The sequence below is a fragment of the Muntiacus reevesi genome, chromosome 3, assembly GCF_963930625.1.
Source record: "Muntiacus reevesi chromosome 3, mMunRee1.1, whole genome shotgun sequence".
NCBI lineage: Eukaryota > Metazoa > Chordata > Mammalia > Artiodactyla > Cervidae > Muntiacus > Muntiacus reevesi.
In genome coordinates this window covers 117,798,297-117,825,770 of record NC_089251.1, presented here as the reverse complement: position 1 = coordinate 117,825,770, position 27,474 = coordinate 117,798,297, and the positions used below count along the sequence as shown (strand labels likewise).

At 45.5% G+C, this 27,474-nt stretch overlaps 1 protein-coding gene across 3 annotated transcripts; it reads left to right on the top strand.

The window, feature by feature from the left end:
- The first annotated feature begins 224 nt into the window (after positions 1-224).
- COPS7B (COP9 signalosome subunit 7B) lies at positions 225-25,685 on the top strand. 3 transcript variants are annotated; one of them, XM_065930354.1, is made up of 9 exons: positions 225-381; positions 3,883-4,037; positions 4,947-5,211; positions 6,944-7,121; positions 10,684-10,759; positions 12,999-13,087; positions 14,999-15,201; positions 17,415-17,520; positions 23,941-25,685. In XM_065930354.1, the coding sequence occupies exons 4-9, from the start codon at positions 6,960-6,962 to the stop codon at positions 24,097-24,099; spliced, it is 795 nt and encodes a 264-aa protein (XP_065786426.1). In that variant the 5' UTR covers positions 225-381; positions 3,883-4,037; positions 4,947-5,211; positions 6,944-6,959; the 3' UTR covers positions 24,100-25,685. The 3 variants fall into 3 exon arrangements, with proteins under 3 accessions (XP_065786426.1, XP_065786425.1, XP_065786427.1); XM_065930353.1 differs by having other exon boundaries at positions 4,490-5,211; XM_065930355.1 differs by lacking the exon at positions 225-381 and adding an exon at positions 410-426 and having other exon boundaries at positions 4,490-5,211.
- Positions 25,686-27,474: the final 1,789 nt, after the last annotated feature.

Here is a 27,474-nt window from a genome sequence, read left to right as displayed (position 1 = left end):
AAAATTTTTATTCGACGTGGTTGCCTAGAGTTTGTCCCAGAGGAGAATTTGCTTTAGATTTGCAGAAGCACTCCTGCGGCTGGGTACAGTAGGGCTTTGAGATGACAGCAGGTTGCCCTGTGCGATGTGGTGGAGACTACACTTCCCAGCATTCCAGGGGGCGCCCGGGAGGACCACAGATCCCAGCACGCAACAGAAAGCCCAGGGACTACAAATCCCAGCATTCCCCGCACTCAGTTCCTCTAACTTCGATTCCAGTGTGCCGCGCCGTGTGCGCAAATCCATAAATCTGCTTGTAGGCTTGGTGGTTTCTGGATCCCAGGGGTTGAAACCTGGCGGGAACATCCTCTTCAGCCTCAAAAGATGACAGCCCACAGACAGGTAACTTCTATTTACATGGAACCCAGAAATCTCCTGCAAATCATGGTAAGGCTGAAACAACAAACACAAACACTGATGAAATCATGAAAGAGAATGTAACAGAATGACTCCTTCAAGTCGTACTTGTTTGTTGGCCTGGGGAACCGGTTAGGTATTTCGCAGGGATTTCTGGTGTGCTCCTGCGGTGGACCAAGAGATGTAAAGGTTGTGTGCTCAGACTATCAATACAGTCAGAATTAAGAGGATTTGCTAATCCAACCTCTGTTATTTTACGTATGAAGAAACTGAGGCCCAGAGAGGCAGAGAGATTGTCGGGGTCACAGAAAGTTGGGACAGAGTTAGAATTCAGTTCTAAGACTGCTGCAGTCTGGGCTTTTTGCACTACACTAGGGTAATGATATTTTTAGCAACATGGCTATGCGATCTTACTCTCCTTGATGAAGTTTTCCTATCAAGGTTGAAACACTCAGAGGTTACTGTGGACAAAAAAATGTTGCCTGACATTTCACAAACGTTGCCCACCGTCAAGCCATCAGTCACTGAAGCCACCGCTGAAGATAGGCCCAGAGGAGGATTCAGGATGGAGAAAAATAGGAACTTGCCCTAGATAATTATGATGCATATCTAAGGAATGAGTTCAGTGAGCCCAGACACTTGCATCTTCCCATGCATAAAAAACCACAGAAATCATTCATTTGAGTTGTCTGTTTCTTGTTAATTAGCAGTAATCTTTTGATGTTCAGCTACAAGCTCTCTTTTCAGCAAAAACTGCTATATATCCTGGCTCCTCCCTTACTTCTTTGGAGCAGTTCCTCACTCAGGGTTATATGAGACTGTCTCCTGGGCTATAGTCCTCAGTAAGTTCCCTGTATAAAACATAACTTGCAAGTTTTAGGTTGTGCGTTTTTCTACAGTGGATATTAGGTGAACATTTATTTGGTGACTTTCCTGCAAGTGAAGGAGTGCAATGTTTGTTTATCCTCAGTCTAGGTAAGACTTGGTGTTTTGATTTGTTCTATGTTACTCAAGGGTTCAGACAATAAAGCTTTAATATGATTTCAGAAACTAGATAAATACTGTAGTTTAAGCTAAAGTTTGAGATCTGCTACTCTTTTTCTAGGCCTTCCTTCCTCTTCCTTTATCCCTTTTGCCCATCTGGGCCATCCACCTAATTTTTCCTTCCATGAAATTCAGCAAACACCTTTTCCAGTTTCTGTTATTTGCCAGACTTTATTGGTAGAAGGTGAAAGACATGGTCACTACTACCAGGAAGATAACAATCTAGTTAGGGAAATAAAGAGATTCCACTGAAATTCAAGATGAACTGTTAGGAATGGCACAAAAGAAAGGACATTAGAATGCTACAGAGGCCCCCATGGAAAGATATATTCAGTTGGCAAAACTTGATAGAGGAGGTGGCAGGGGTAGGATTTTTTTCTACGTTACAATTTTTATCTGTAAATTGTTTTTGTTAATGAAATATAACACATACAGCAAGGGCACAATTTTTGCTTATGTATACACTTGTGTCATGAATCCCTAAATCCAGATAGAGAATGTTTCCAGCACCCCTTCGCCCCTTCCCAGTCATCCTTCTGTCCTGATGATCACTCTTCTGACTTCTGTTACCATAGATCAGTTTTGCCTGTTCTTGAATTTCATTTATTTATTTATTATTTCTTTATTTTTGGCTGAGCTGGGTCCATGTTGCTGCATGCTGGCTTTCTCTAGTTTAGGCGAGTGGGGGCTACTGTCTCGTTGCAGTGCCCTGGCTTCTCATCGTGGTGGTTTCTCTTATTGCAGAGCATGGGTTCTAGGGCTGGCAGGCTCAATAGTTGTGGTGCACGGGCCTTATTTCTTCACGGCTTGTGGGATCTTAGTTCCCAGACCAGGGACTGAACTTATGTCCTCTGCATTGGAGGGTGGATTCTTAAGCACTGGACTACCAAGGAGGTCCCTTGAATTCCTATGTAATCATACACTATGTACAGTATGAGTCTGGCTTTTTTTGTTCAGTATTTTTGTGAGATTCATCTATGCTGTATGTAGCAGTAGCTAAGTTTTTTTTTTTTTTTAATTTTTTAATTGCTAAGTAGTATTCCATTGTAGGTATATAGCACTGTTTATCTTCTCTACTGTTGATGGACATTTAGGTTTTCATTTACCAATTTTTGGCTTTTATTAACAAAGCTGCAGTGACACATTCTTAAATGGTTCTTTTTGTGGACTCGTGCACTTATTTCTAGGAGAGAAGTTGCTGGCTTGTGTGGAGGGTGTGTGATCAGCAATAGTAGATATTGCCAGTTTTCCAAAATATTTGTACCAATTTTCACCTTAAACAGCAACATAAGAGAGTTCTGGCTGACTCTTATCCTTGGCAATAGAGAACGGTGTCAGTTTTTAAAAATCCTAGCCATTTTGACTAAAAGTGGTATACCATTATATTTTTATTTACATTGTCTTTGGTGTTGAATCCTTGTCATATGCTTGTTGACTGTTTGCTATATCCTCTTGTGAAGTGTTTGTTCAAGTCTTTTGCCCAGTTTTTTAATTGGGCTGATTCTTTTCTTGTTGATTTGTATTTCTTTATATGGTCTAGATACGGAGTTCCTTGTCTGATACACGCTTTACAAATATCTTTTCCAAGTCTGTGGCTTGTCCCTTTAGTCTTGTACTGGTGTCTTTTGAGAAAGAGCAATTCTTAATTTTAATGAAGGGCCATAGTTCAGTGTTACCTTTTCATGACTAGTGCTTTTTGAATTGTTTAACTCTTTGCCTACATAGTTGGTGGAATTTTAGCAGACAAATATGAGGGAAGAACATTGCACAAAGGAAGAGAGAGCAGGTCTGAGCCTAGGCCCTGGTGTCAGAGAGGGAAGATCTGAGTCCTGGTGGGTTGGGATGGCATGGAGTTTGAGCTCTATGGTCGGGGGGAGGCAGCGAGACAAGGCTGGATGGGTGGGGGAGGCATCCTGAGCCTTCAAATTTGAACATTATTCTGGAGGAAGCAGAGGCACAGCCAGAATGTTTATGAATTTAAACAAGACTTATTAGTCCTCCTTCCAACACCAAATTTGTCCCTTTTCCTCCTCAGCCCTGTTCACTTACCACCACCTCCAGACAGCTCTGGCCTCCCCAGCCAGAATCCTGGGTGATACCTTCCTTCTCTATCCCTGCATTCAGCTGGTTGCCAGGTCTGACAGATTCTATGGTCTAAACATCTCCAACAAGGACCTTTCTATTTCAAGCCCAACTGCCGCCACCTTTGTTCAGGATCTCACAATCTCTTAACCGGAATCCATCAGTCACCTCAAGGGTTTCCCAGCCGCTAGTTTTCTCCATATCCAGTCCATTCCTAAAGCAGCTAGTGTCCAAAATGGCAATTATTCAGACCTCTCCACAGCTTAAAAACCCTCAATAGCCCCCCAGTGCCTCTAAGATAAAAGAAAAACTCTTTTACAGGGCTTGTCTTCTTTCTGATTTGTTTGCTCCTTCTTCCAGGCTCAACTCAAGCCTCATTTCCTCCAGAAGGCTGCCTTGAATCGCCTCTCCCCAGGGCACAGTCAGGAGAGCCTTGGCTGCACTCCTGGGATACCTGTGACACCATCTGTCCTGGCCCGACAGGCCTGTCTCCCCCAGAACCATGAACTTCCCAGGTAGGAACTTTGCTGTATTTAGGTTTTCATGGGTATAGTGCCTTGCATGTGGTTTCCAAGAACACTGATGACCTGATGCCAGCTCTGCAGCCCCCATCTCTCACCCATGATCCCTGGGCTCCAGTCACTCTGGTTTCTTTTTTGCATCAATATGTGCTACATAGCGCAGACCTCTTTTCTTCTCAGTTGTTGCCCATAAGATGCCCACTTTCTCTTCCCCAGTGCATTCTCTTCTGTGCTTCCAAAGTGTTGTCATCTCTCTCATAGCACTTAACAGATTGAAGCTTTTTGAGGGCAAGAACCTTATCTTCATAAAACCTTCTAGAATATAACAGGCACTAAAGGAAAATTTTAAATGAATGTGTTGGTGCCCTGCACCTTTTCTGCTGTCTGATTTCTGCACTTGAATTCACAAAAGGTGAATAGGGCCCCCCCCCCTTCTCATTTTCAAGACCTTAGTCTGGTGTACACGTTAAAGGAGCCAGCTTAGGTGTTCAGTTGCGTGGCGTTCCTGGCCATCTTCCAGGTGAGTTGGTAAATACCAGATGCAACGCCACAAATATCATTTTGGTCACAGAATCATGGTTGGTTCAACCCGTGTTTTACTTATTTTAAAACATTTTCTGAATAGAGGTGAAGAACATGGTCTTTGGCTTCAGAGAGCCTGGGTTTCAAAGCAGACTTTGACACACTGGCTTTTGGATCTGAAAAAATGGGAATAATGTTACAGGCCTGGAGTTGTAAGAATTCGATGAGACGGTGTACAGCATACGGCACCTGGCATATGCAAAAATGCTCTGTACCCCATGGATAGCCACAGTTCGGCAGGGAGAATGAATTTAGGGCCCAAAGCTGCTGATGGCGATGGTTTGGGCCCCAGTCCTGCCTACGCTGAATTTCTCTCCTCAGGACCCCCACCGCAGCCGGCTCGGACCCCCTTTCTCTGGTGCAGGCCTCACTAGAGCTCCGAGGCTGCGAATGAGGCGGGGGAACCTAGTGTGGGCGGAACTCGAGTGCAGCGGCGGGAGGCTTCCGGGGGAGCCGCAAGGGCAACGGGTCGGCGGAGGCAGAAAAGCGTCGGACGCCGGGCCGATCATGGACGCTTGACAACCTGCGGGCAGGCGCCGGGAGGCCAAGCCAGCGACCGAGAGGACAGAGAGGCGGCCGAGGACAGGTAGGGGCCGGCGAGAGGGTGGGGCCCGGTGCGCCAGGCGCGGCTGGGCCGTCACACCTAGCGCCAGCCGTGGGAAAATCCCGCGGCCACACCGCCCCGCCTCGGAGCGCGCCCCTCCGCTCCTCACCCTGCACCCGCGGCCCTGTAAGGTACACGCCGCTCGCCCTAAAGCCCACCCCAGCCCGCGACCCTCAGCGTCGGCACCGCGCTTGCTCTCGCTTCTCCACCCGCAAAGGCTGCGGCTTTGCCCCTCTGCGGTCCATCAAAATAGCGCTCCCCGCGGGACGGGAATTCTCGCCTGAGTTCCTAGCCGCCTCCTTGGGCCCTCCCACTCCAGAAGAAAGCGGTTATCAGCGCCTCCTTATTATCTCTGTGCCCCCACGGACTTTGCTTTTTTAGGCCGAGATTTTTTTTTGAGGGACCGAAGTTCTATCCATGTTTTTACCCCTTCTCCATCCCCTATCATTCAGTGTTTTCACACATTTCCACTTGGAAGGGAGGGTTTTTTTTCCTCTCCAAACACATCACCTTCCCCCGACATCTCGCTCATACCCTGTCCTCTTCTCCGTCCAGTTTCCCCTCCCCTCAGCAACCTTTATTCTCTTTATTTAGCACTTCATTTTTTTCTGTTTCCAACAAGACCCTCTTAGGTAACCCTGGTGAAACGACATACTTGTTCCTGTAATACTATGAAAGGACTGCAGCTCTTGGTGCCTGCCTCCAAAGGAAAACTTGGTTTCTCTTGCACCAAGCTATCCTTTTTCGATTTGTTCTCTTCCCTCTACTACTCCTTCATTTTGTCACACTGCCTAGGATATATCATTCTTAGAGAAGTAATCTTTTCTTATGTAGGACTCCTGTAGAGTAGATATGCAGCGTGTGTGTTCATATACACTCAGCTTGTAGTCAGTAGATTTTACAATCGAGGAACCCTCTTGTCCTAATGTCTTCAGGATGGCTCTACTGTATCTTCATTGTTTCCTCAAATCTTTTTATTGTTTTCTGGAGGTTTTCTGTATCTTCATTGTTTCCTCAAATCTTTTTATTGTTTTCTGGAGGTTTTCTACAAATTCTGAAGTCGTATTTGGTGAAATGTCACATACCAATAGGAAGCCAAATAAAGGGATTTTCCACATGGACTTAAACAGCATGTGTGCATGTATTTTCTTAGTTTGAATATGTTGCTCTTTATCTTTCAAGATGATCCCCTTCCCTTTTCTATGCAGTCAGTGATTTTGTTGATTAAATGCGTCATCTTTCTTGTCTGCCTTTTGTTTTCCCTTAGCTGTATCTGGTTGTAGGTGGGATTCTAATGGCACAATGAAAGCTATAACTGCTTTGCTTACATCTGATACCTCTGTGTTTTGACAAGATTCTCTGCTTCTTAACCAGAGTCTTAAAAATGAGGTGAATATAAGACAGCTACTGAGTTACTCCTGTGTGTTTCTTCAGGTCCTGGTTAGGTTTAAGGGCTTCGAAGGTGCTGCCTTTGGGGAAGGGTCAGATGGAATGAAGTGGCTTTTATTAAATGTTTCAAATCTCAGAATAAGGACCAAATCCCTGTAACTCCAGGTTAGACCCTACCATGTCACAAAGTGAGATCTGGACTCAGGAGCTGTTTTTTCTTTTTGAATACTCCCCAAACTATTCTGATGTCTGATCCAGCATGAAATAAAGCATAGATTTTGCAAAGGAGGAGGAAGAATGACCGAAACGCTTTTCTTTTGGACAGATCTCAAGGCCAGAGAATGGCAGGTGAACAGAAGCCCTCAAGTAACCTCCTGGAACAGTTTATCTTACTAGCCAAAGGTACCAGTGGTTCAGCCCTCACTGCTCTCATAAACCAAGTCTTGGAGGCTCCTGGAGTATATGTCTTTGGAGAACTGCTGGAGCTGGCCAATGTGCAGGAGGTAAGGGCAGTTTTCAGACAATTTCTCTATTTTCTTTGTTTTAAACCTTCCTGAGATTCTCTAGGCTTCCAGGAATTATTGGTGCTGAAGCATTGTGGACCTGTGAGATGCTATTTTTGAGCGAGGAATGGGAATTGATGAGGCAGGGGCAGAGAGTAGGGATGAAATTCTGGGCTCCTTCTGGCCGGTATTTTCATCTGAATTTGGAGTAAATTGAGATTAGTAGTAGTGTTAGTTGCTTAGTCGTGTCTGACTTTTTGTGACCCCGTGGACTGTAGCCTGCTAGGCTCCTCTGTCCATGGAATTCTCCAGGCAGGAATACTGGAGTGGGTTGCCATTCCCTTCGCTAAGGGATCTTCCTGACCCAAGGATCGAACCCGGGTCTCCTGCACTGCAGGCAGATTCTTTACTGTCTGAGTCACCGGGGAAGTGGTAGTAATTTGAAAGATAGGGGACAAATCCAGCTGGACCTGATAAATTAGAAAAGTATAGTATCAGCATGAATGATGTTACTAGTAGTTCCAGTCATTCTTAGGGACAAAAAGCCTCCAGTGTAAACATGGACATTGAAGATTGGTCAGGCATATACATAGCAGGAAGTGTTTGTTATTGAGCATGAGATGGGCATGGATAAAGAATGTATTATTTCTGTGAAAAGGGCAGTGTAGTGCTGAAGATGTGTAAAAACAATATGACATGAAAAGCTGGGAAGTAGTCCTTTTTGCTTTGTTTGTTTGCTTGTTTGTTTGTTTGGTAGTGGTTATTAAAAACTTGGGTATCACCTTTGGTTGTTGTACCTTAAAAATGAGAAGAATAACCAGGTGGAATGGAGCTGTAAAGGATCCCATACTTTTCCACCTCTGCTTCCCACCTGAGATATTTTCATATTTATTGATTGATGCTTTTATGTTGATTGATTAAAAAGCCTGGTGACATCTTTATTACATACTTTTTGTATTACATACTTTATTATACCAGGAGCTCTTGGTGGGGAAGGCTGACTTCCTCTACACTGTCAGAGCTTCTTCCTGGTTGCCCAGTGTTACTCCTGCTCTGCTGAAGGCTGCCTTGTGCAGGTCTGGGTGGTCCTTGTTCTTGAGGATCATATGCAAGATGCTACTTAGGGTTGGTTGGGCTTTCTTGTCGATGATGGTCCACGTAAATGGGGTGACTGACTTTTGCTGGCCAGTTCTTCAGTTCATGACAGTAGGACAAACGCCTTTGCCATTGGCTGCCAACTTCATGCTTATTGCCCTGCTGTGAGTCAGCCCATTGTAGCAGAAGGAGTTGGGTCTTCTGCACTTGCTGTTGTACATGAGTTCATTCCTTTTGATTAGGTAGCTCGAGCAGTTCCCCTTTGTCATCTCTTGCAGATGTATGGGTGTGGCATCAGTTCCTATCCCTGGAACAGTTGAAAACAGAAAGACTCACTTTTTTTTTAATTGTAAATTTTCATTTAACATCAGATTGGCTTGCTAGACTGTAAGCTCTGTTAGGGTAAGGTCTGTTCTGCCCACTGTTGTTTCCTTAGAGCTTCTTATGTACCCTGACACGGTAGACATTCAGTAAAAATTTAATTACCAGAGATAGAAAAGGAATCCTGTGAGGAAAATTTAAGAAAATTTGAGTTCTTTTTTTTTAAGACTTAATTGTTTTAGATCAGTTTTAGATCCACAACAAAGTTGAGAGGATGGTACAGAGAGTTTTAATATATCCCTTGCTCTCATGCATACATGGCCTGCCCCATTACCAGTATCCTCCTCCAGTGTGGAATGTCACTGATGCATGATTATCACTCAAAGACCATAGTTTCCATTAGGGTTCACACTTGGTGTTGTACAGTCTATGGGTTTTGTGTGTGTGTGTGCTCAGTTGTGTCTGACTCTTTGAGACCCCATGGACTATAGCCTATCAGGCTTCTCTGTTCATGGGATTTCCCAGGCAAGAATACTGGAGTGGGTTGTCATGCCCTCCTCCAGGGGATCGTTCTGACCCAGGGATTGAACCCACATCTCTTGTGTCCACTCCAATGGCAGATGGATTCTTTACCACAGCGCCACCTGGGAAGACCGTATGGATTTAGAGAAGTGTTCAATGACATGTATCAACCATTACAGTATCAGGGAGAGCGTTTCACTGCTCCCAAGATTCTCTGTTCTGCTTGTTCTTCCCTTCCTCCCCTCTAATCCCTGACAACCACTGTTGTTTTTACTTTTCTTGGAATGTCATATAGTTGGAAACTATATGTAGCTTTTTCAGATTGGCTTCTTTCACTTAGTAATATTGCATTTAAATTTCCGCCGTGTCTTTTTGTGGCTTGATAGGTCATCATCTTTCAAAAGAAAAGATAGCTAGGAGTAATTTGTTTCTTCAGGTTTGTGAAAAGCCTGAATGAATATAAACAAGTAGTTGTTTTTTATGGAAGTTTGGGTAAGAGGAGATGGATGAAAATTAGTCACAAAGATGTTACTGATTTAGGCCAGTGGGAGAAATTTTGGAGTGTCTGCCCTAGAGAAAATAGTCTTTTATGGCTCGTTTTGAAACTGTCTGAAAAGTGGGGGCTAGATTTGATGGTCTCATCCACTTCTGATTCAGGACCTCAGGAGATTCTCAATAACCTGAGAAGGTAGACCAGAGTATTAGGATGCCAGAGTTCTCATTGGAGTGCTCAGCAGAACACCTTTATCTTCCCACAGTTCGGTTTCTTTCCATATGTGAGCTGGGAATAAACTAGTTGCCTTTCAGTGGTCAGAAATTACAGATGTAGTTTTTGGAACCTTTTAAAGTTGAGTGGTATTATCAGTGTCCACAGAATGCCACTTGGCTCCTGTTTAGACTTTGCTGGGTTTGGTAAATTGGGAGAGTGACAGGTCATATTTGCGAGTAGGGGAAGCACACAGGTATGGTGCCTGGCAGCAGAGCAGGGTGGAGCAACTCTCAACAGAGCGGGGCCGCTTTGCTTTTTCTTCCGCAGGTGGCTCTTTGCCCTTAGTATTAGTGAGGAGTAGGTAATTTTAATGAACAGTTTTGTTTGAGGCTGACTGATAGCCTGGTTTCCTTTCCCAGCTGGGCTGTATTGTCGAATCTTAGGCTTTGCTGATCTCCGGCATTCACAGTCCCCTTGTAGTCCTGAGACTTGGAGCCACCCCTGTACTTTTTCAGTTTGGATTCAGAGTGACTTGTGCTGTTCCTGCCAAGCTGGGGTGTCGGCAGAGCTGCTCCAGTCTTCGTTTCAGTGGTGGGAACGCTGAGAAAATTCTTCCTGCTCCCAGTGCTTATTGCTTTGTGTGCATGTACGCGCATCTCTGTGACAAAAGTAGTTCCTTGGGCAAGCTGAATAGAGTGTAAAGAGTGTACTCCTGAGAGAGAAAATTTTAATATGGGCCTTTAATAACCTTATTTATTTTTTCCCAAAGAATCAGAGTTGGGAGGGATCTCAGGGACCAAGCAATAAAACAGTATGGAACTGTGGCCCGTGATCACCTACCTGCCCTCTGCTCGAATGCTGCAGTGATGTGTAGACAGCTCGGTCTGTGAACTGTTTTCTTTTTTTCCTCCTCAGCTTGCAGAAGGAGCAAATGCGGCTTATTTGCAGTTGCTGAACCTGTTTGCCTATGGAACATACCCAGATTACATAGGTGAGTTGGTTAAGATCCTCCACAGACTTCTCTTCATTATGTTACTCTGCCTGGGTGTGTTGTCTTCCTGAGGCTCACTGAGGTCTGGGATACAGTGGGGTGGGCACTTAACCTGGCTGTTTCTCATCTCACTGTGCTCCGTAGGTGACATCCCATGAGGACTTTGGTTCCCTCCTTTTATTGCCCAGTGGGTTAAAGGGGACTAAGTTTATGCTCATCCATAAATACAGCCCTTGTTTTTTTTCACATGAGGTTCTTGAGGACTGGTGTTGGTAGAGCACTTGGGAGTATTGTGAAATGTCAGAATACCCATTTGGAAAGTCTTTAAGCATTAAATATTATCTAAATACCATCACCATATTGAAGAAGGTTTGAAAAATAGGGGAAAAAGTCACTTGTAGTTGTACCACCTATAACCACTGTTAGTTTTATGGTGCTGGACTTTTCCTCCCTTGTGCTTATGATTTCTGTAGGTGTAATTAGATTATGTGTACAATTTTATATCTTGCTTTATTCACTTATTTCATAGGCATTTATCCACATTTTACATCTTTATAGTCATTTTTAATATTCCATAATCTAATACTCCATAATCTACTTACCCAGTTCTCTTTTTTAGATCATTTGAGTCATTGTAAGTTATTGTACAGCATAGTCATTGTAACTGTCAGGAGTGAGATACATGCATGTCCAAACACTAGCTTACATTCTACTCAAGCCATTTTTGTCTGGCTTTCCTAGTTTATTTTAGTGGTATGACATAGACCTGGAAGTTTATTTTAGCGGTATGACTCAAGGTCTTCACTGTGGTATCCCTGACTTCTCTTTTCCTCTCACTTTCTTTCTCCCTGGTCACTTCTACTTAACTCTGTGCTGCCATCATGCTGGACAGTTTGCCACTTGCCAGTTTTTTCTGACCTTCACTTTGTTCCAGTGAGTGAATCCTTTGTTTCCATCCTCACTGAAAAGCAGCATTTTACAGACTCTGGAACCAGGATTCTTGGCTTTTATACTCTGTCTCCACTTCTACCAGTTGTGTGTCCTTTGGCAAATTAAGTGATCTTCTGTACCTCAGTCCCCTCATCTGTCAAAGGGGAGTAATAAAAAGGTCCACAATCCTTTATCTGCACTTCTTGGGCTGAATGTTTCATCATTTAGAATTCCGGGGATTTTAAAAAGGTTATATGATTTTAAAAAGTTATATGATGCATATACTTTTTTTGTAACACCCTTGAGAGATGTGGGCAAAACCAGGAATCAAACACATTCAAGTTTTGCAGCAAGATAAATGACTGTTCACAACAAATGGGATTCAAAAGCCTAACTCAGTTTAGGTCAGGAATTGCCACCACGTGAATTTCAGCACAGTGTTCAAGGGGGAAAAAAGGCAGTTTGGATTCACCAATTGGAATCTAGAATTATGGATAAGGAACCGAAAACATTTGGAATCTGATTTGTGGGGTTGCTGTGAGGACTCCCTGGTTGTGTGTGTGTACGTGTGGATCTGTGTGTGCACTTGCACTAAGTACAGCTTCCCGTCTGTGTTCCCTTGGCAGCTGCCATTGCCGTTGTTTCCATTGTTGTCATTGCTCACATTGTGCCCGTCCTTCCACAGTCATCTGAAGCTCCACCTGTTTTTCTTTTTCTCTCCTACCTCCCCAGTGTGATTGCACTCACTTGTGTTCTCTCTTTTTCCCTTTCTTCTTCTCACCCTCTTGTCATCTTCTGGTAATTTGTACCTTTCTTCTGGTAGTTCTCCTGCATTTGTAGCCGTTGAAACGTCAATGACAACTGAGAACAAGTCCAGTGCCATTGAGTTGCCCAACTCTGGGTGGTGGTTGGTGCTCCTGGAGTTGTGAAGCGCGGCAGCCCTGATAAGGCCCATCTTATTCCCCTTGAGTCACTTAAAACAGTGCATTGCACATAACAGATACTTAGGGAAGACATTGAAAATAGTATTCCATTAAGATAATTGTCATATCATTTTGTGCAGTCATGCCTGGCTTCTTAGGAGACCCAGCTTTTTAGGTGTAGAGATTCAGTTTTTTTCTTCTTTGGAAGCCCGTGGTCTTTGAGTGAAGACAGGAGGTGCTTATGGAACATTTGCCTCATGAGTAAGTGCAGAGTCATGACAGTGATTCAGTAGTAGGTTTGATGTGGGGAGTTTGTGTGCTTATTCCATGAAGAAATCCTAATTTTGTTTTGTGTCTTGATTTTTGTGGTGGGTGGGACTGAGCAGCCAACAAGGAGAGCCTGCCAGAACTGAGCACAGCTCAGCAGAACAAGCTGAAACACCTTACCATCGTGAGCTTGGCGTCGAGGATGAAGGTACGGCCCCGGCCCTTTCCTGTCTCCTTCCTCACCTCCAGGCAGGTGTCTTGTTGGCATCAGTGTGGGAACTCCCGGCTGCACACTGTAGAGTTGCATCATAAATGCATAAAATTTGCCTGGCAAAGGACAAAAGAGAATAAGATAGCAGTTAAAATAGTGTAGATAATTACTCACGATTCTGTTCAGGAAAGTATGCCCAGGAGGGATATGAATCAGCAGGTCTCAGTTCTGGCGTGCCATGGTACCCCATGTGCTTGAGCATTTGCCATGCTTAAAGGAGACTGCTGTTTCAAGATACAGACTTTTCAAACAACAAGGCATCTCAAGGCAAGTTAACTACGTCAGCTGTTGCTCAGTGCACAGTGAACTGTTCCCATGCTGGAGGAATAACTTGTTTGGACTTACTGAGAAGTTGATTTTTTAATAGGCTGCCTTCCTCTGGGGATTTTCAAGGTTGAATATGCTAATTGGAATTTTTGCTTTATATGCTAACTTCTGACCCTAACCTTGTGTAAAATACCACTCCACTATATCTCTGAGTTCTTTGCCCCACTCAGTTTAGATGACATGCAACCATCTGCTCATAGCCAGATCCAGATTCAGTCAATTTATAGTTGGTTTTTGGCTCTCTGTTCAATCCTAACCTAAATGTCTTAAGTTTTCGTGAAGCTGTGCCTTTGAAAAAGTTTGCTTTTTTGCATTTTCCCTCTGTGATTGAGCCAGAAAGATGTATGTTTGTTCTTGGATTGTTGTTTTCACTTCTTAATATTATTTTATCTGGTCTAATCATAGATTTCTGATTCTCAGCTGGGCAATACAGGTGGGAGGCCTAATTTGTTAGGAAATGAGGGCCTGAACTTTTTTTCCCCTTTTGTCCTGATCACGGACTTCTCAAGTATAACAAAGAGTAGTAGTGACTCTTTACCTCATTTTTGCAACCTGTAAGCCCATGTACCAACTCTGGATTTCAGACCGTTAGTCATAGAACACCCCTCAGGTAGGTTTGTCATAGTCTCTGCATACATCTTCCTCTTGTCTGTTTCTGCAGATTTGATTGCTCTGTTAATTTTCAAGCTAATAGTGATGTGTCAGAGGGTTTGCAGAAAACTGAGTATTTAAATATCCAGTTTCCTTGAAGTCATGCAGAATTTTGGTACAGCCTATTACAAGACTACTATTGGGGAGTTGACTTTGTTGGGTAAGAGACTAAGAAAGCAAATGTAAATTTCAGGATGACCTCTGAGCTGGCAGTACCCAGTGGCCACCTGTAGGTGGGTGTGTTAGCCTGTAAGTTTTTAAAATTTGTGCTCTGCTGGGCAAGCAGCCAGTTTGTCTCTCTGGTGTCTGAGATTGTTTGGAGTTTTTTGATGGCCTGGCATGTTACACAAATTCTGCAAGCTTCCAGAAGGCAGCAGAGTGCCAAATACTGAGTATTTCTCTCTTCTCATCTGAAAGGTGAGCAACATCCACGAGGCAGAGGATGGAGGAGAATGCATTCCTAGATACTGTGGGTCTGGTTTGGATCCCACAGGTCTCACAGCTCTTTTATCCATCTCTTGTTGCTCTGAGTGAAAGTCGCTCAGTCATGTCCAACTCTTTGTGACCCCATGGACTATACAGTCCATGGAATTCTCTAGACCAGAATTACTAGAGTGGATAGCCTTTCCCCTCTTTAGGGGATCTTCCCAACCCAGGGTTGGAACCCAGATCTCCTGCATTGCAGGCAGATTCTTTACCAGCTGAGCCACCAGGGAAGCCCAGATCTCACCGCACCGGAGATGTTAATAATTACCAGTGGACCGCACTTCCCAAAGCCCTGAGGCAGACATTGGCTATCTGGGTAATAACCTGAATTTTCTTGAATGTTTACCAGTGGTTTTGTAAGTGTGACGCATACCTTCTCTACAGTGTATCCCCTACTCCGTGCTACTGAAGGACCTGGAGATGCGGAACCTCCGGGAACTGGAGGACCTCATCATCGAGGCGGTCTACACTGACATCATCCAGGGCAAGCTGGACCAGCGAAACCAGCTGCTGGAAGTGGATTTCTGCATTGGCCGTGATATCCGAAAGAAAGATATCAATAATATTGTCAAGACCTTGCATGAATGGTGAGGCTCAGGGAAGGAGGCGCCCCCATCTTTGTTGTTGTTTAGTTGTTAAGTTGTGTCTGACTCTTTTGTGACCTCAAGGGCTGTAGCCTGCCAGACTCCTCTGTCCATGGGATTTCACAGACGAGAATCCTAGAGTGGGTTGCCATTTCCTTCTCCAGGGGATTTTCCCAACCCAGGGATCGAACCCACATCTCCTGGACTGCAGGCAGATTCTTCACTGCTGAGCCACCGGGGAAGCCAACTGCCCACCCCTCGACTCCGCCTTTAGGAAGGGGATATCTGTCCTGGCCTTCGTGCTTCTTTTTGGAGAAATGTGGTCTTCACATATCAGAGGGGGCTGCCTGGGTGCTGGGACCTTGGGACAGCAAGCAGAGTGTGAAACTACATTTGTGACTATAGCTGTGTGACAGCAAGAATCACTTCATGCTGCCTATAGTGTCATAGTTGTAAAATAGTTCTTGTCCTGTGCAACTGGGGGCTATTTAGCAGCAGGCTATGAAATGCCCAGGATTGGCAGGTAGAGTCTCTTAAGCCTGACACTGATCCTGTTGCTTCACAGACTCACCCTCAGCCTTCGACCAAGCTGGGAAATTCGTGTCAGTAAGATTTTGGGGATAAAAGAACCATATTCAGTATCAGTAACATTGGGCTAGCGTTTGTAAAACACCGTGAGGGATATTGAAGATAAGGAATGGGTTATTCTAAATTGGGACATAGATTCAGATACAGAATATTTGATAACTGTATTCTGGTATATAAAAAGGAGTGGGACATTTGCACATACTCTATTTTAATAGAATTGGATGCTTGTGAGAGCTGTTGCACGTTCTACAAGAATTTGTTATAGTTATTAAAAACCGAGTTGTGAAGGAGGGCCAGGATGAGAGTACAGTTGGAGGTGAGGAGAGTACAGTTGCAGGTGGGCTCATGGCGTGTTGGAGATCATGAAGCGGGGCAGGTAGACTTTGTACAAGGGGTGGAGGTAGGGGTGAAAATTGACTTTAAACAGACTGACTCTCCAGCTTAGCCACAAGATGTGTATATCCAGGGATGTACAGCCCGGCTTTGACCTTCCAGAGGTCCAAAGCCCTCTGAGCTTCTCTCACTGCAGCTCCTGTCAGACCCCCAGGCTTTTGCTGCCCACACGTTACCCCAGGTTCTGTCCTAGGTGTGACTCCAGACACCTTCCCTTTACAACATGTGACACAAACAGGAACTTTCAAAAGATTGTAAAACTGTTAAGTCAGAATAGAAGGGAAATAAACTTAGAAAATACCCGTAACATGAACAAGGTCTGGAAGAGAAGCTTTCGGTGTCTAGTCCTGCTGAAGTTGGCTGTCTGTTTCTGTCTTTGAGATGACCGACACAGTTTTCACCTCCAATATTTGGCGTCAACATATTTGCACTTGGGGCTCTCCTAGCTCCCATCCCAGAGTGTCTACGAGTACAAATTCTTACCTCTTGTTTCTAGGCATTGGAGTTAGATTTTAAACAAAGCTGGTACATATACATAAAGTGGTACCACAGGTACAGCAGAATGTTCACAACTGCTGACTCTGAAGTGGAAGGGAGGTGGGTATTTACTGTACTATATTGTCAACCTTTTTTTTTTTTTTAAACATTTAAAAATTTTCAAAATAAAAGGTGGGGAAAATGAAATAAAGAGGAGGTGGGTAGCAACCAGGAAGTAACACACTTCTGAGAAAAAGGCAAATCTTCAAAATAGGATGCTTTTAGAAAATAATTTTTTCTGTTGAGAAAACTGATTAAGTATTGCCACCTGTGCAGTCTCTCCTAATTCCTTTAATTGCATGGTGTGTGCCACTTTCCCGAGGGACACAGAGGTTGGAAATTGAAGCTGTATTCTAAGAAACCACCCCAGGGACTTCCTTGGTGGTCCTGTGGTTAAGACTCCATGCTCCCACTGCTGGGGGCGTGGGTTTGATCCCTGGTTGGGGAACCAAGATCCTGCATTCTGCATGCGTGGTCAAAAGTAAACTCTTAGGAAACCGCTCCATGACCTCTGTGTTTGTTTCCATATGCCCTGTCTTACGTATTTAGTAACAACCTGTCCTTTGGCAGGAGTGAAGGGGCAGGAGCCCTGGCAGACGGAATGTTCCAGCAAGTGTGTGGAGTTGGGGAGGGAGATTTGGGAGACTGGTGGACTCCCGAGCTTCTCTGCAGCTCAGGGCTGGTTCTCTCCTATGTAGGTGTGATGGCTGCGAGGCAGTCCTGCTGGGCATCGAGCAGCAAGTTTTGAGAGCCAACCAGTACAAGGAGAACCACAGCCGAACTCAGCAGCAGGTAGAGGCTGAGGTAAGGCAGGGAGTGTCTGTCCCCACTCCCAGGTATCCCTGTTTGTTCCTTGTCTCGTGAATCTTGGCGGAGATGAAGCGCTCACGAGTGGGCCCTGGGCGAGGTGCTCGGGTAGAGGACAGTATGACCCATCCCTGGGCTCGGTGCTCTCTGTCTCCTTTCTGATTCCCGGTCGCCAGAGGGTGATTGGCTTGGAGACCAGAATGTTGTAATTCCTCAGTTCACGTACACTTTGCACCTGCAGAGCACAAGGAGCAAACTTGGGGATGGCCTTGAGGGCGGATGGAAGGTTGATGGTTACTCGGCTGGGCGGATGGAGGGTGAGCTTGGGCGGACGCACCTGGCCTCCAGGCCTAATGCTGCTCTGCTCCTCAGCGGTGTGGTGGGTGCTCCGTGTTTGTTTGATTCTCTAATCTGTGCATGTTTGTTGTAACCTTTGAAAATGTGTCATATGTTTTATCCTGAACAAGGAAGAAAGGGAAAAAATTTGGTGTAAGAAACGCAAGTGAAGGTAAAAGTGTGTGATTGTGGTATTAGACACCTGTTTGTTTAGGACACTTTTAGCCTCTGGGGAGATGCAGGCTCCAGCCCTGCAGTGAATGGGCATTTGTGAGCCTGTGGCCTGGACACCCCTGGGAGTCATCTCCCAATTTGTTTGGAGCCCTGAAGATCAGAATTTTAGCACTGAAAGTTCTTTTCTGGTATGATGGAGCTTGCGGCATTAACGATATTTAATGAATTTTAAAAGTCAGGTGTCCTAGAGTATGGCAGACTGGAACCCAGAATTAGAGGTAAGGAACATAAGAAATAAGTGGTCGTGCCTTTCAAAGGGGGATTTGTGACATTTGAAGATTTCCTCTACTCTGTTGTTTGTATTCCTTGAAAATAAAACCTGTGTCTTATTTAAATTAAAACCTGATCTTTGTAAGACCAGCTCTTTGCCCCATGCCTTACGCATAAGTGCTCAAATGATTGTCGTATATTTCAGGCACACACTGTAAGTATCAGTGAACTCTGAAGTCTGCTTTTCACAAACTAGAGAGAATTTATTTTATGTACACAAATACCCATGTATACTACATAGGCACACCTACTCTGGGAATGTTCCACCTGTTGTAAATTTTTAACCCTACTTCTTGCAGAAGTGTGATCTATATTTAATTTAGCATTAGTCAAAGACAAATACAGTTAGGAAAGTAAGCCTGCTGCTTTTCCAACAAACTCTGTAATCCCCTTGTTGAAGATTGTAGTCTCTTCTCTAACCTGGGATTGATGTCTGAGCGAAGTAGGAAAGGCTAACCTCTTTCTCTCCTCTTCACTGACCTCTCTCCCTTCTTCACTGACACTTCCCTGTAACTCAGACCCTGGAAACAGGAGATTTGGAGGCAAAACACCCACCTGACCCGGGATCACCTGAGATGCTCTTTAACCTGGTTGGTCGCCCAGGAGGAGCCTGATCACTGCCGGCTGCCCCATTGTGGTTGAAGTGAAGTGAAGTAAAGTGAAAGTTGCTCGGTCGTGTTCAACTCCTTGCGACCCCATGGACTGTACAGTCCATGGAATTCTCCAGGCCAGAATACTGGAGTGGGTAGCCTTTCCTTTTTCCAGTGGATCTTCCCAACCCAGGGATTGAACCCAGGTCTCCCGCATTGCAGGCAGATTCTTTACCAGCTGAGCCACAAGGGAAGCCCAAGAACACTGAAGTGGGTAGCCTATCCCTTCTCTAGCGGACCTTCCTGACCCAGGAATCGAACCGGGGTGGTTGGACCGCTGCTGATTGTGTGGCAGGTGGTGGACTTGATTGTGGTGGCTTGCCAACATAAATGATACTCGTAGAACTTTGACTGGCTACAGTTTATTTCCATAATAAATGGCATCTGTTTGAAAGAAGGCAATGACTCCTTATGTTGAAACCCGACCAGTACTTAGACAACAGTGTGGACTCTTAATTACTGTTATGAAACGAGAAAGCCAGCACATGTGGACTTGCTGTCAGCAGTCCACTGCTGGAAACACATTTGCTCCAGCTGGCAGGGCCTGATGCTGCCACCAGGTGGCAGTAAGGGTTTGCTTAAGTGCAAGAGAAAGAAATTTGAGCCAACTAAAGGGAAACAGGGAAGCCTGGTGTTCTGCAGTCCATGGGGTCACAAAGAATCCGACACAAGTTAGTAATTGAACAGCGACAACAACCACCAAGGTCACCTCCAGTCCCAGTTAAAGCAGTCTTCTAATTTGGTCTTTCCTGGTGGCTCAGAAAGTAAAGAATCTGCCTGTAATGCAGGAGACCTGGGTTTGATCCCTGGGCCGGAAAGATCCCCTGGAAAGGGGCATGGTAGCCCACTCCAGTATTCTTGCCTGGGAAATATTCCATGGACAGAGGAGCCTGGCGGGCCACAGTCCATGGGGTCACAAAGAGTTAGACATGACTGAGCAACTCACACATTCACTTTTCACTAATTTGTTATTCTTCTAGGAAATATAGACAGCTATGAGAAGAATGGGAGCGTGGTCAAAGCCCAGAGCCTTGTCAGTTTTTCTAAGTGCATGATCTGGCTACTACATGTAGGGTGCTGATTGTCCCCTGGCTGAAGGCACAAGAAGGAAAGTGCCCACTAAGTATTTGTTGACTTGAAAACAGAGCTACCACCAAGTTGTAATTTTGTTCTACTCTGCTTGTATTGATGCTTCTGTTACTCATAACTTTTTTAGGCATCTTCTCAACTAAGTTGATCTTTATTTTTAAGTTAGATTGGTGTTCTCAGAGGGGAAAACTTCATGTTTTTTTTTCCCTCAAATCTTTTAACAGCAAACTTCTGGTGACTATTAGTTTTAAGAGCTTTCCCTCTTAATGAAGTCAGCCCCATGCAAACTGCCTAAGAATATTCTCTCCTTTTAGTCTTTCATAGAAATAACATGAACTAATTAGTCACAATGCCAGCATACCTGCAGGAGATAGAGCAGTGATGTCACGAACTGTTTGTCATCTCTGAGCAAATGCTCTGGAGGGAGGTAATGGTCACCTCTACAAAGTACCTCATCACTTATATTTGATTTTGGAATGTATTCTTCTTCATATTTGAATGTGCCTGTAAGTCTGATGTTCGGTGGAATGTCAATATATAGCTCTTGCTGCATTTACAAAATAGGCCATTTTCCACTCAGGTAGGTAATAGAGCGTAACTGGACAAAGTACACTCTCTTCTTTTTCAGTATGGCGAATCCTCCAGAAGCTGAGTTGGTGCTAGACCTTGAGCCCATTGGCTGTTAGCGTGCGCTTCCCCGTGCTTCCTGAGAGACTTCTTTCTGTCTCCCTGTCCTCCTTTTTCTGAGTGGCCCTTTCCCACTGCACGCTCTACTTCTCCTGTCTGCCTTTGCTCGGCCCCACAGCTCCAGGTGTTTTCCTGCCCTAGAGCTGTCTCGGTTCTCCTTTTACCTGAATATCTAAAGTCTCTAGTAGAACTAGGCTGTGATTGTGTTAGCAGGTGCAGTCCCGTGTGAAAATTCCTGGCGCTCATAATCTGAGGGACCTGACAAACTCAAGGTCATCTGGGGTAATGGAATGGTGCTGACCTGCAAGTCAGACTGCTCAAGGAAGAAAGTTAGAAGGCAGCATGACATTGAGGCGAAAGATCAGCCTGCAGGATATCAATCATCATTTCAAGGGCGGCTCTGAGGGCAGAGTTAGACTTCTCAGGATTGTTCCCGTGGAGCTGAGACAGGCTTAATTGGCGGACCTGCCTGAGTGGCCACTCTTGGGTTCTAGAAGGAGGTGTCTATGGTTAGACCTGGGGAGTTATTACAGAAAGCTGGTTGACTCAACTCCCCTTCAACTCTGAGTGTCTGTTACTGGCTCAGCAGTCTCCTTTGTGAGTTCCGTGTATTTTAAATGCCAACAGTCAAACTGATTGAGCATGGTATATGCATAACGACCCACTGTGAGCCACGTCATGACCCCCACCGCATCCGGCTGAAGCCTTATGAGGATAAAGGGCCTCATTTCTTCAGGAAGCCCTCTTTTCTTCTGTGTTTTGTTTCCCCGACTGTGGAGGGCTCAGCACGTAGTCTTACCATAGGAAGCTAGATGTGAACCCCTGAAACACAGAGGAGACACAGCATGTAGGAGGCCGCCATCTGACAGTGAGGGGTACTGTCAGGCAGTGTAATTGAGGGGAGACAGGTCAGTGTGGGCGAGTGGTCAGGGTGGGAAGGGTGGAAGAGGTGGGGTCAGAGGGGGCCAGAGAAGGAGGAGGCTTGCCCAGGCTGGAATGACAGGGTGTGCAGGACAGGCAGCCGGGCCGAGGGAAATGACTGCTCCCACGTGTGCGGCCGGGGACTTGGCATGGCTCAAATGGAGGGCACATATTGTGAAGGGAAAGATGGTACAAGGTCTTGAGTGGCGTGTTGGAAATGGAGAACAAGCCAGATTTGTCCTTGAGGTAGGTCTCATTTCTTCACGTGTCACTGAGCACCCAAAATATCAGCTTACTGGGAGATAGTTTCTATAAGAAACTGAAGAGGTAAATAGGCACTTGAATGCTTAGAAAACATAGCAAACTGGACAAGCCTTGGAGTGTTGTTTTATAGGGCAGTGATAACTGATAAGTCACATTTCTTAATCTCTCCTCCACGGTCATCAAAATATGCCTTGAAGTAAAGCAAAAAGCAAAATAGCTCTTTTCTAAGAGAAAGAGTTGGCAGGCTGTCCATTTGCTTCAAATTCTTCGCTCACTACCTCACCAGGTAACTCTCCTGAACAGGAGATAACAGAGCAGCAGTAAGCACGGGAAGGTGGGATGCCCGGGGTCCTGAGAGGGCATGTCTTGGCCTGGCAGACAGTGGATGCATCCAGCCGTGGACTCGGTGGCCCTCTGTGTCCACTGTCCCTGCCCACAGTCCTCTGTTGATGCTCCTCTTAGAAATGTCATTGAGATGACTGAGGGGACAGCAGTTTTGAGGCGTGGCTGTTCCTACATCTCAGAACAACAGAAAACAAAAATGACCTGCAGTCTAGTCTAGGCCCATTCCGCAGATGACAGCTCTCCTCCAGGAACCTAATTTTTATGTTGCTTTCCTCTCTGCATTCGGCCTCTCTTACTCAAGCTCCTGATGCTGTGACTGTTGAGAAGTGTTGACGCTGATAACTCCCTTCTTGTTCTGTAAGAAACCAGGGCTTCTTCCCAGAGAACACGGAAGCCACAAAACAGGGGAAGCTGCTTACTTTCTTACCAACAAGCGTACACCTTTTTTCTGCATCAGCCTTCTCCTCTTTCTTCCTTCTAATGATTGGGGGAAAAAGTTGATATTTCCTCTTCTGTTTTTCTTCCCTTTATTCTCAGTTAGCTGAAGGGCAAAGGTATGAATGATCCATTGGAACTGGCGTTGGGAAATGTGTATAAATATGGGTACATAAATAGGAGCACATAGTTTGTAGGACAAGTTGGTACAGTCATGTTTCAGAGGGCAGTATAGCAGTAGTTACTAAAGTAAAATGTGTAAACCCTTTGATCTGGAAAGCTCCACAGGTGTTCAAAAAAGTATGCAAAGGCTGTTTATTGAAGCACCATACGTAAGTGAAAAGCAAGCTAGGAACTAATTAAAAAGTGGTAGAACATTCATCATAGAACAGTACATCCATGTTACTGTATAGTATATGTTCAGGAGGTGCTTAAATATCTATTAAGAAAGGTCTGCTGAAAACAGTACTGTGATTGCATTTTTCTTTGACTACATTTTTTGTCATTGGTCACTTAGTTGGCTGAAGTTTACCTTCTAGTTGCTTGTTCAAGAAGAAAGAATTAGTTGCTCAGTCGTGTTCTTTGTGACCCCATGGAATGCAGCCCACCAGGCTCCTGTGTCCATGGAACTCTCCAGGCGAGAATACTGGAGTGGGTTGCCATTCCCTTCTCCAGGGGATCTTTCCAACCCAGAAATTGAACCCAGGTCTCCTGTATTGCAGGCCGATTCTTTACCATCGGAGCCACCAGGGAAGCTGAAATAAAGGCTCATGCAATTGTATTCCAGAGTTCTTGTGAAAACAATCTGAGTTTCATACCTGAACAGTGGTCAGCTGAGGATAGCATCTTGTGTCACCCTTTCTTTTTCTGTGGCCATTTTAGCCAGTGCTTTCTCTTACCTGCTCTATTGTACCTTTTTGCCAAATGGTCCACTTTCACTTGGCTTGTTTCCTGTTTTCAACCAAGAAAGCATCATTCGTTCCGCTTTTCTGCTTGATTCATTTCCATGTATCTTCTGTGAGTAGCCCCTGCTCATTCTCCCCTTGTCTAGGTTTCTGAAGATAATCTCAGGTCTTCTTGCAGAGGGCTCTGGTTTCTTCGCTGAGTGGCCCCCGTTGTTGCAGGAGCAGCTTATGAGTTTCTGGCACGTAGGAGCTGAGCACCCCAATTCTCTGTCTCCTTCCAGGTTACCAACATTAAGAAGACCCTCAAAGCTACCGCGTCCTCCTCTGCTCAGGAGATGGAACAGCAGTTGGCCGAACGAGAGTGTCCCCCTCACGCCGAGCAGAGGCAGCCCACTAAGAAGATGTCCAAAGTGAAAGGTCTGGTCTCCAGCCGCCACTAGGGCCGGCTGGGGCAGCTGGCACTCACCAGGCCTGGGTCAGGTGGGGAGGGGACACCGAGGGCCTGCTTCCTCCCCTCTCCACCTTCCGTGAGTTCCAGACCTGCCCGTCCCCTCACCAGCGCCTCCCCCCTCGTTGGTACTGTTCCAGAAGAACCGTTAAGTCCCTCCCCACCAACCCACCGCCCCTGTCCCCAGTTGCTCCCTTCAGACTCAGGGGCTCCACGGATGCCATCCCAACAGGGCCGACACTGCCCAGCTTCCCTCCAGGAGGTTCTCGTCTCTGTCTAAGGGCTTGTCTCCCTCCTAGTTTTCCCTTTGCTTCGTGTCATTTTGTCAGGCTATTCATAAGCCGGAAGCAGCTTTAACCGGCCCACAGGGATGGGTGCTCTCTGAGGGGGGGGCGGCATCCTTCTCCAGCCCCTTGTACACAGTACCCACAGAGGTGCGGGCACTCTCTAGTAGCCAGGTATCAAAATGCTTCGTTTTCCCTCACCTGCCTTACCCCTTGTTGGCAGCTCCGATCAGGCCATGGAGGGATGCCGATGCTGGGCTGTGTTTACTAAACCTGCGGGTTTTCAGCCTCTTAACGCCCAGCTCCAATCTCTCATTATTTGGGAGCACTGGGCTGTCTTTACCCCTGGGATCTGAGCACCAATGGTGGGTTGCCATGGGTCTGCTGGGTGGCAGAAGTCTCTTCCGGCTGGTGTTCTTTGCTGGCTTCGCTCCCTGCTGCCTTTTGACTACTCAGACTGGCCTTTGGTGTGAAGGCCCCGGCTGCCCATGGGGGCTGTCTGCCAGCATTCGCTCTCCCGAGATCTTTAATTCCTCCCGGCTGCATCCGTGGTGGGGATGGTGTGTCGCGGCCCCTCTGGTGAAGGATTTGTTGCTGCTTCTGTTTCTTTCTTCCCACCCTCCCTGGCTGGTGACGCAGAGCCCTCTGATGATGGCATTCTCCTGGCAAGAGAAAAGGACTTGACTAGTAGCCTTTCTGAACTTGAACAGTTTCAGGTTATATTTTAATTTTTTTTTTTTTTTGTACAGGTTCTGATTCTAATACATTTCAACATGCCTTTTTTCCCCCTTGTGTCAATATTTGTTATAGACTGATCGCCGGGGATTTTCACCTGGTTGGAGGGTGGTGTGTGTGTATGTGTGTGTGTGGTGGTGTTCGTTGGTTTTTTTTTTAAGGGGAGGTGGAGGTCCTGGGCCGATATTAAAGAGAGAAAAAGCACATTTTAGAACAAAAAATAAATGTAGATTTAATGTACGTGACTGTAAAATGTGGGGTTGCATAGCTGGTGGGTCTCGAGGGGCTGGAATTAGAGGGTTCAGGGAACAGGTGATACTGTTTCAGCGCCATGGTAAAAAACAGATTTCTCCTTTTTCCAAAATGTCCAGCAGCTGTCTACCATTGATTGAATGTTAACAAAGTGTTCTTGTTTCCTTTCTTATAATCCATGTCCCCGTATTACATGCCCAGCTGGAGGGTTTAATTCCCAAAGTATGTTTCATGAAACCCTTTGGTAGATGCTCTGTGGAAAGGGGGTTCTGTTGTTAAATAAATCTGGCACATCCTGCATCCCATATCCTCACTGGAAGTTCATTGTTAAGGTCTCAGAGAAGGCCTGGGGGAGGAAGCTGGTTACCACACTCATCTCAGCACCCTATCCTTTTTGGTAATTTTTGGTGGAACATATTTTGGAGATATTTTTGGAAACAGTATTTCTCAAAAACACCTCCCAGCCTTATAGGTTTTTCTACCTATTCCTTCTAGATCCTAAACAGTCACTTGCTCTTGCAAGTGGTCATTCATCCTTATCTTTCCTGCCAGGGAGCAGGTTAGGAAACGTGACTCATTTGCAGGAAGTGTGCACGTACTTGTTTGACTGCTCCAAGCCCTCAGGGGCTCCAGGTTCACCTTCTCCACAGGTCTGCTGTTCCTTACAAATAGTAGTGACAGTCATAAGAACAACATTCACAAGGTGCTCTACAGAATGACTTCATCTACAGTAAGTCATTGAATCCCTCCCATTAAACAGTCTCCTGAGATTGGTAAGTATTGTTAGAGCCATCCTCACTTTACATGTGCGATAATGGAAGCTCAGAGATTCAGAGTCCCCTGGTGTTCAGGGGTGAAATGAAGACTCCCGGATCTCTGGACTTGAGTGCCCAGCTATCTTCTCTAGGTGGTCACCAGACTCACCCTCAGTACCCTTCTACTTGCTTATCCCTCTGGGGGCCCCTCTTGCTCTTAACTGACACCCAACACATCACAGCTTGTTTCCCAGACCCACTCAGCCACTTCATAAGGAAACAGAAGGTGGGGTGGGGCACCAGGCATTGTGGGAACAGCTGGAAGTTCTTGGCTCCGCTGGACTCTAGGAGGCCTGCTGTCCGAGCTCTGCAGTTTCCCACCTGGCCTGCTGTGTCAGCCAGGCTTGGGTCTGAAATATGCATGAGTATTTTCCATATCAACACAGTCAATGTTCAGAAGAGGTGTCCTCAGCAGCAGGAAACCCTCTGAGTTCGGGAAGGAGACACTGCGGTATGAAGCAGTTAACGGTAGTAGCGCCCATCTTTGACCCCTAAGCCATCCGCTTCCTTGAGGCCTCATTGGTCGTCTTTACTTTGTGTCTGGATGAGAGGCATTGTGTTTCTTCTTGGATAACATGAGGGAGGCAGTCAAAAGTCCCCCAGATCCAGATGACCACCACTGATAGCATATCCATCCCCAAACTTGAGAGTAATGGGAAAGGGTGGCCATCAAAGAAGCTAGTATGACAACCTGTGATGTTTTACATCTTTGCAGTTTTCTGTTTCTGATGTGCTGGGGTGCCTGAAACCAAACAACATTCCAGTTTTTGTACTTAAAGTCATTAACAGCTTGAGACTCCAAACGTGTTTTAAATGTAGCAGTTGGTTCATTTTTACTGGACCTGATGGAGTGTCTCAGTACTCATGTGTTTGATTTCCAAGTGTATCATACCCTTTTCAGTCTGTGATCCTGTCTTCCTGGGGATCTGTATACAGCCATGAGCATCTGACTGCCTCATTAAGTCTTTATTCTTATAGTTACACTTGAGATTTACAGATTAAGGTATATTTTTTATTATAAATTTCATTTTACATCTCCTTTACATTACCCTGAGGGCATTAAGTAGATCCTTTAAACTTATGTCTGGAACTTCCCTGGTGGTCCAGTGGTTGAGAATCTGCCTGCCAGTGCAGGGGACACTGGTTTAATCCATGTTCCGGGAATATTCCATATGCTGCCAGGCAACTAAATCTGTGTGCTACAACTCCTGAGCCTGTGCCTGCAAGCCTCAACTACTGAGCCCTTGTGCTACAGCTACTGAAGCCTACGTACCTAGAGCC

What these genes read in the sequence shown, in the direction of transcription:
- COPS7B (XM_065930354.1), top strand. Translation starts at nt 6,960, where the DNA reads ATGGCAGGTGAACAGAAGCCCTCAAGTAACCTCCTGGAACAGTTTATC. An exon ending in GCTTGGCGTCGAGGATGAAG is followed by an intron (nt 13,088 to 14,998) that starts GTACGGCCCCGG and finishes CCTTCTCTACAG; the next exon opens with TGTATCCCCTACTCCGTGCT. An exon ending in AGCAGCAGGTAGAGGCTGAG is followed by an intron (nt 17,521 to 23,940) that starts GTAAGGCAGGGA and finishes GTCTCCTTCCAG; the next exon opens with GTTACCAACATTAAGAAGAC.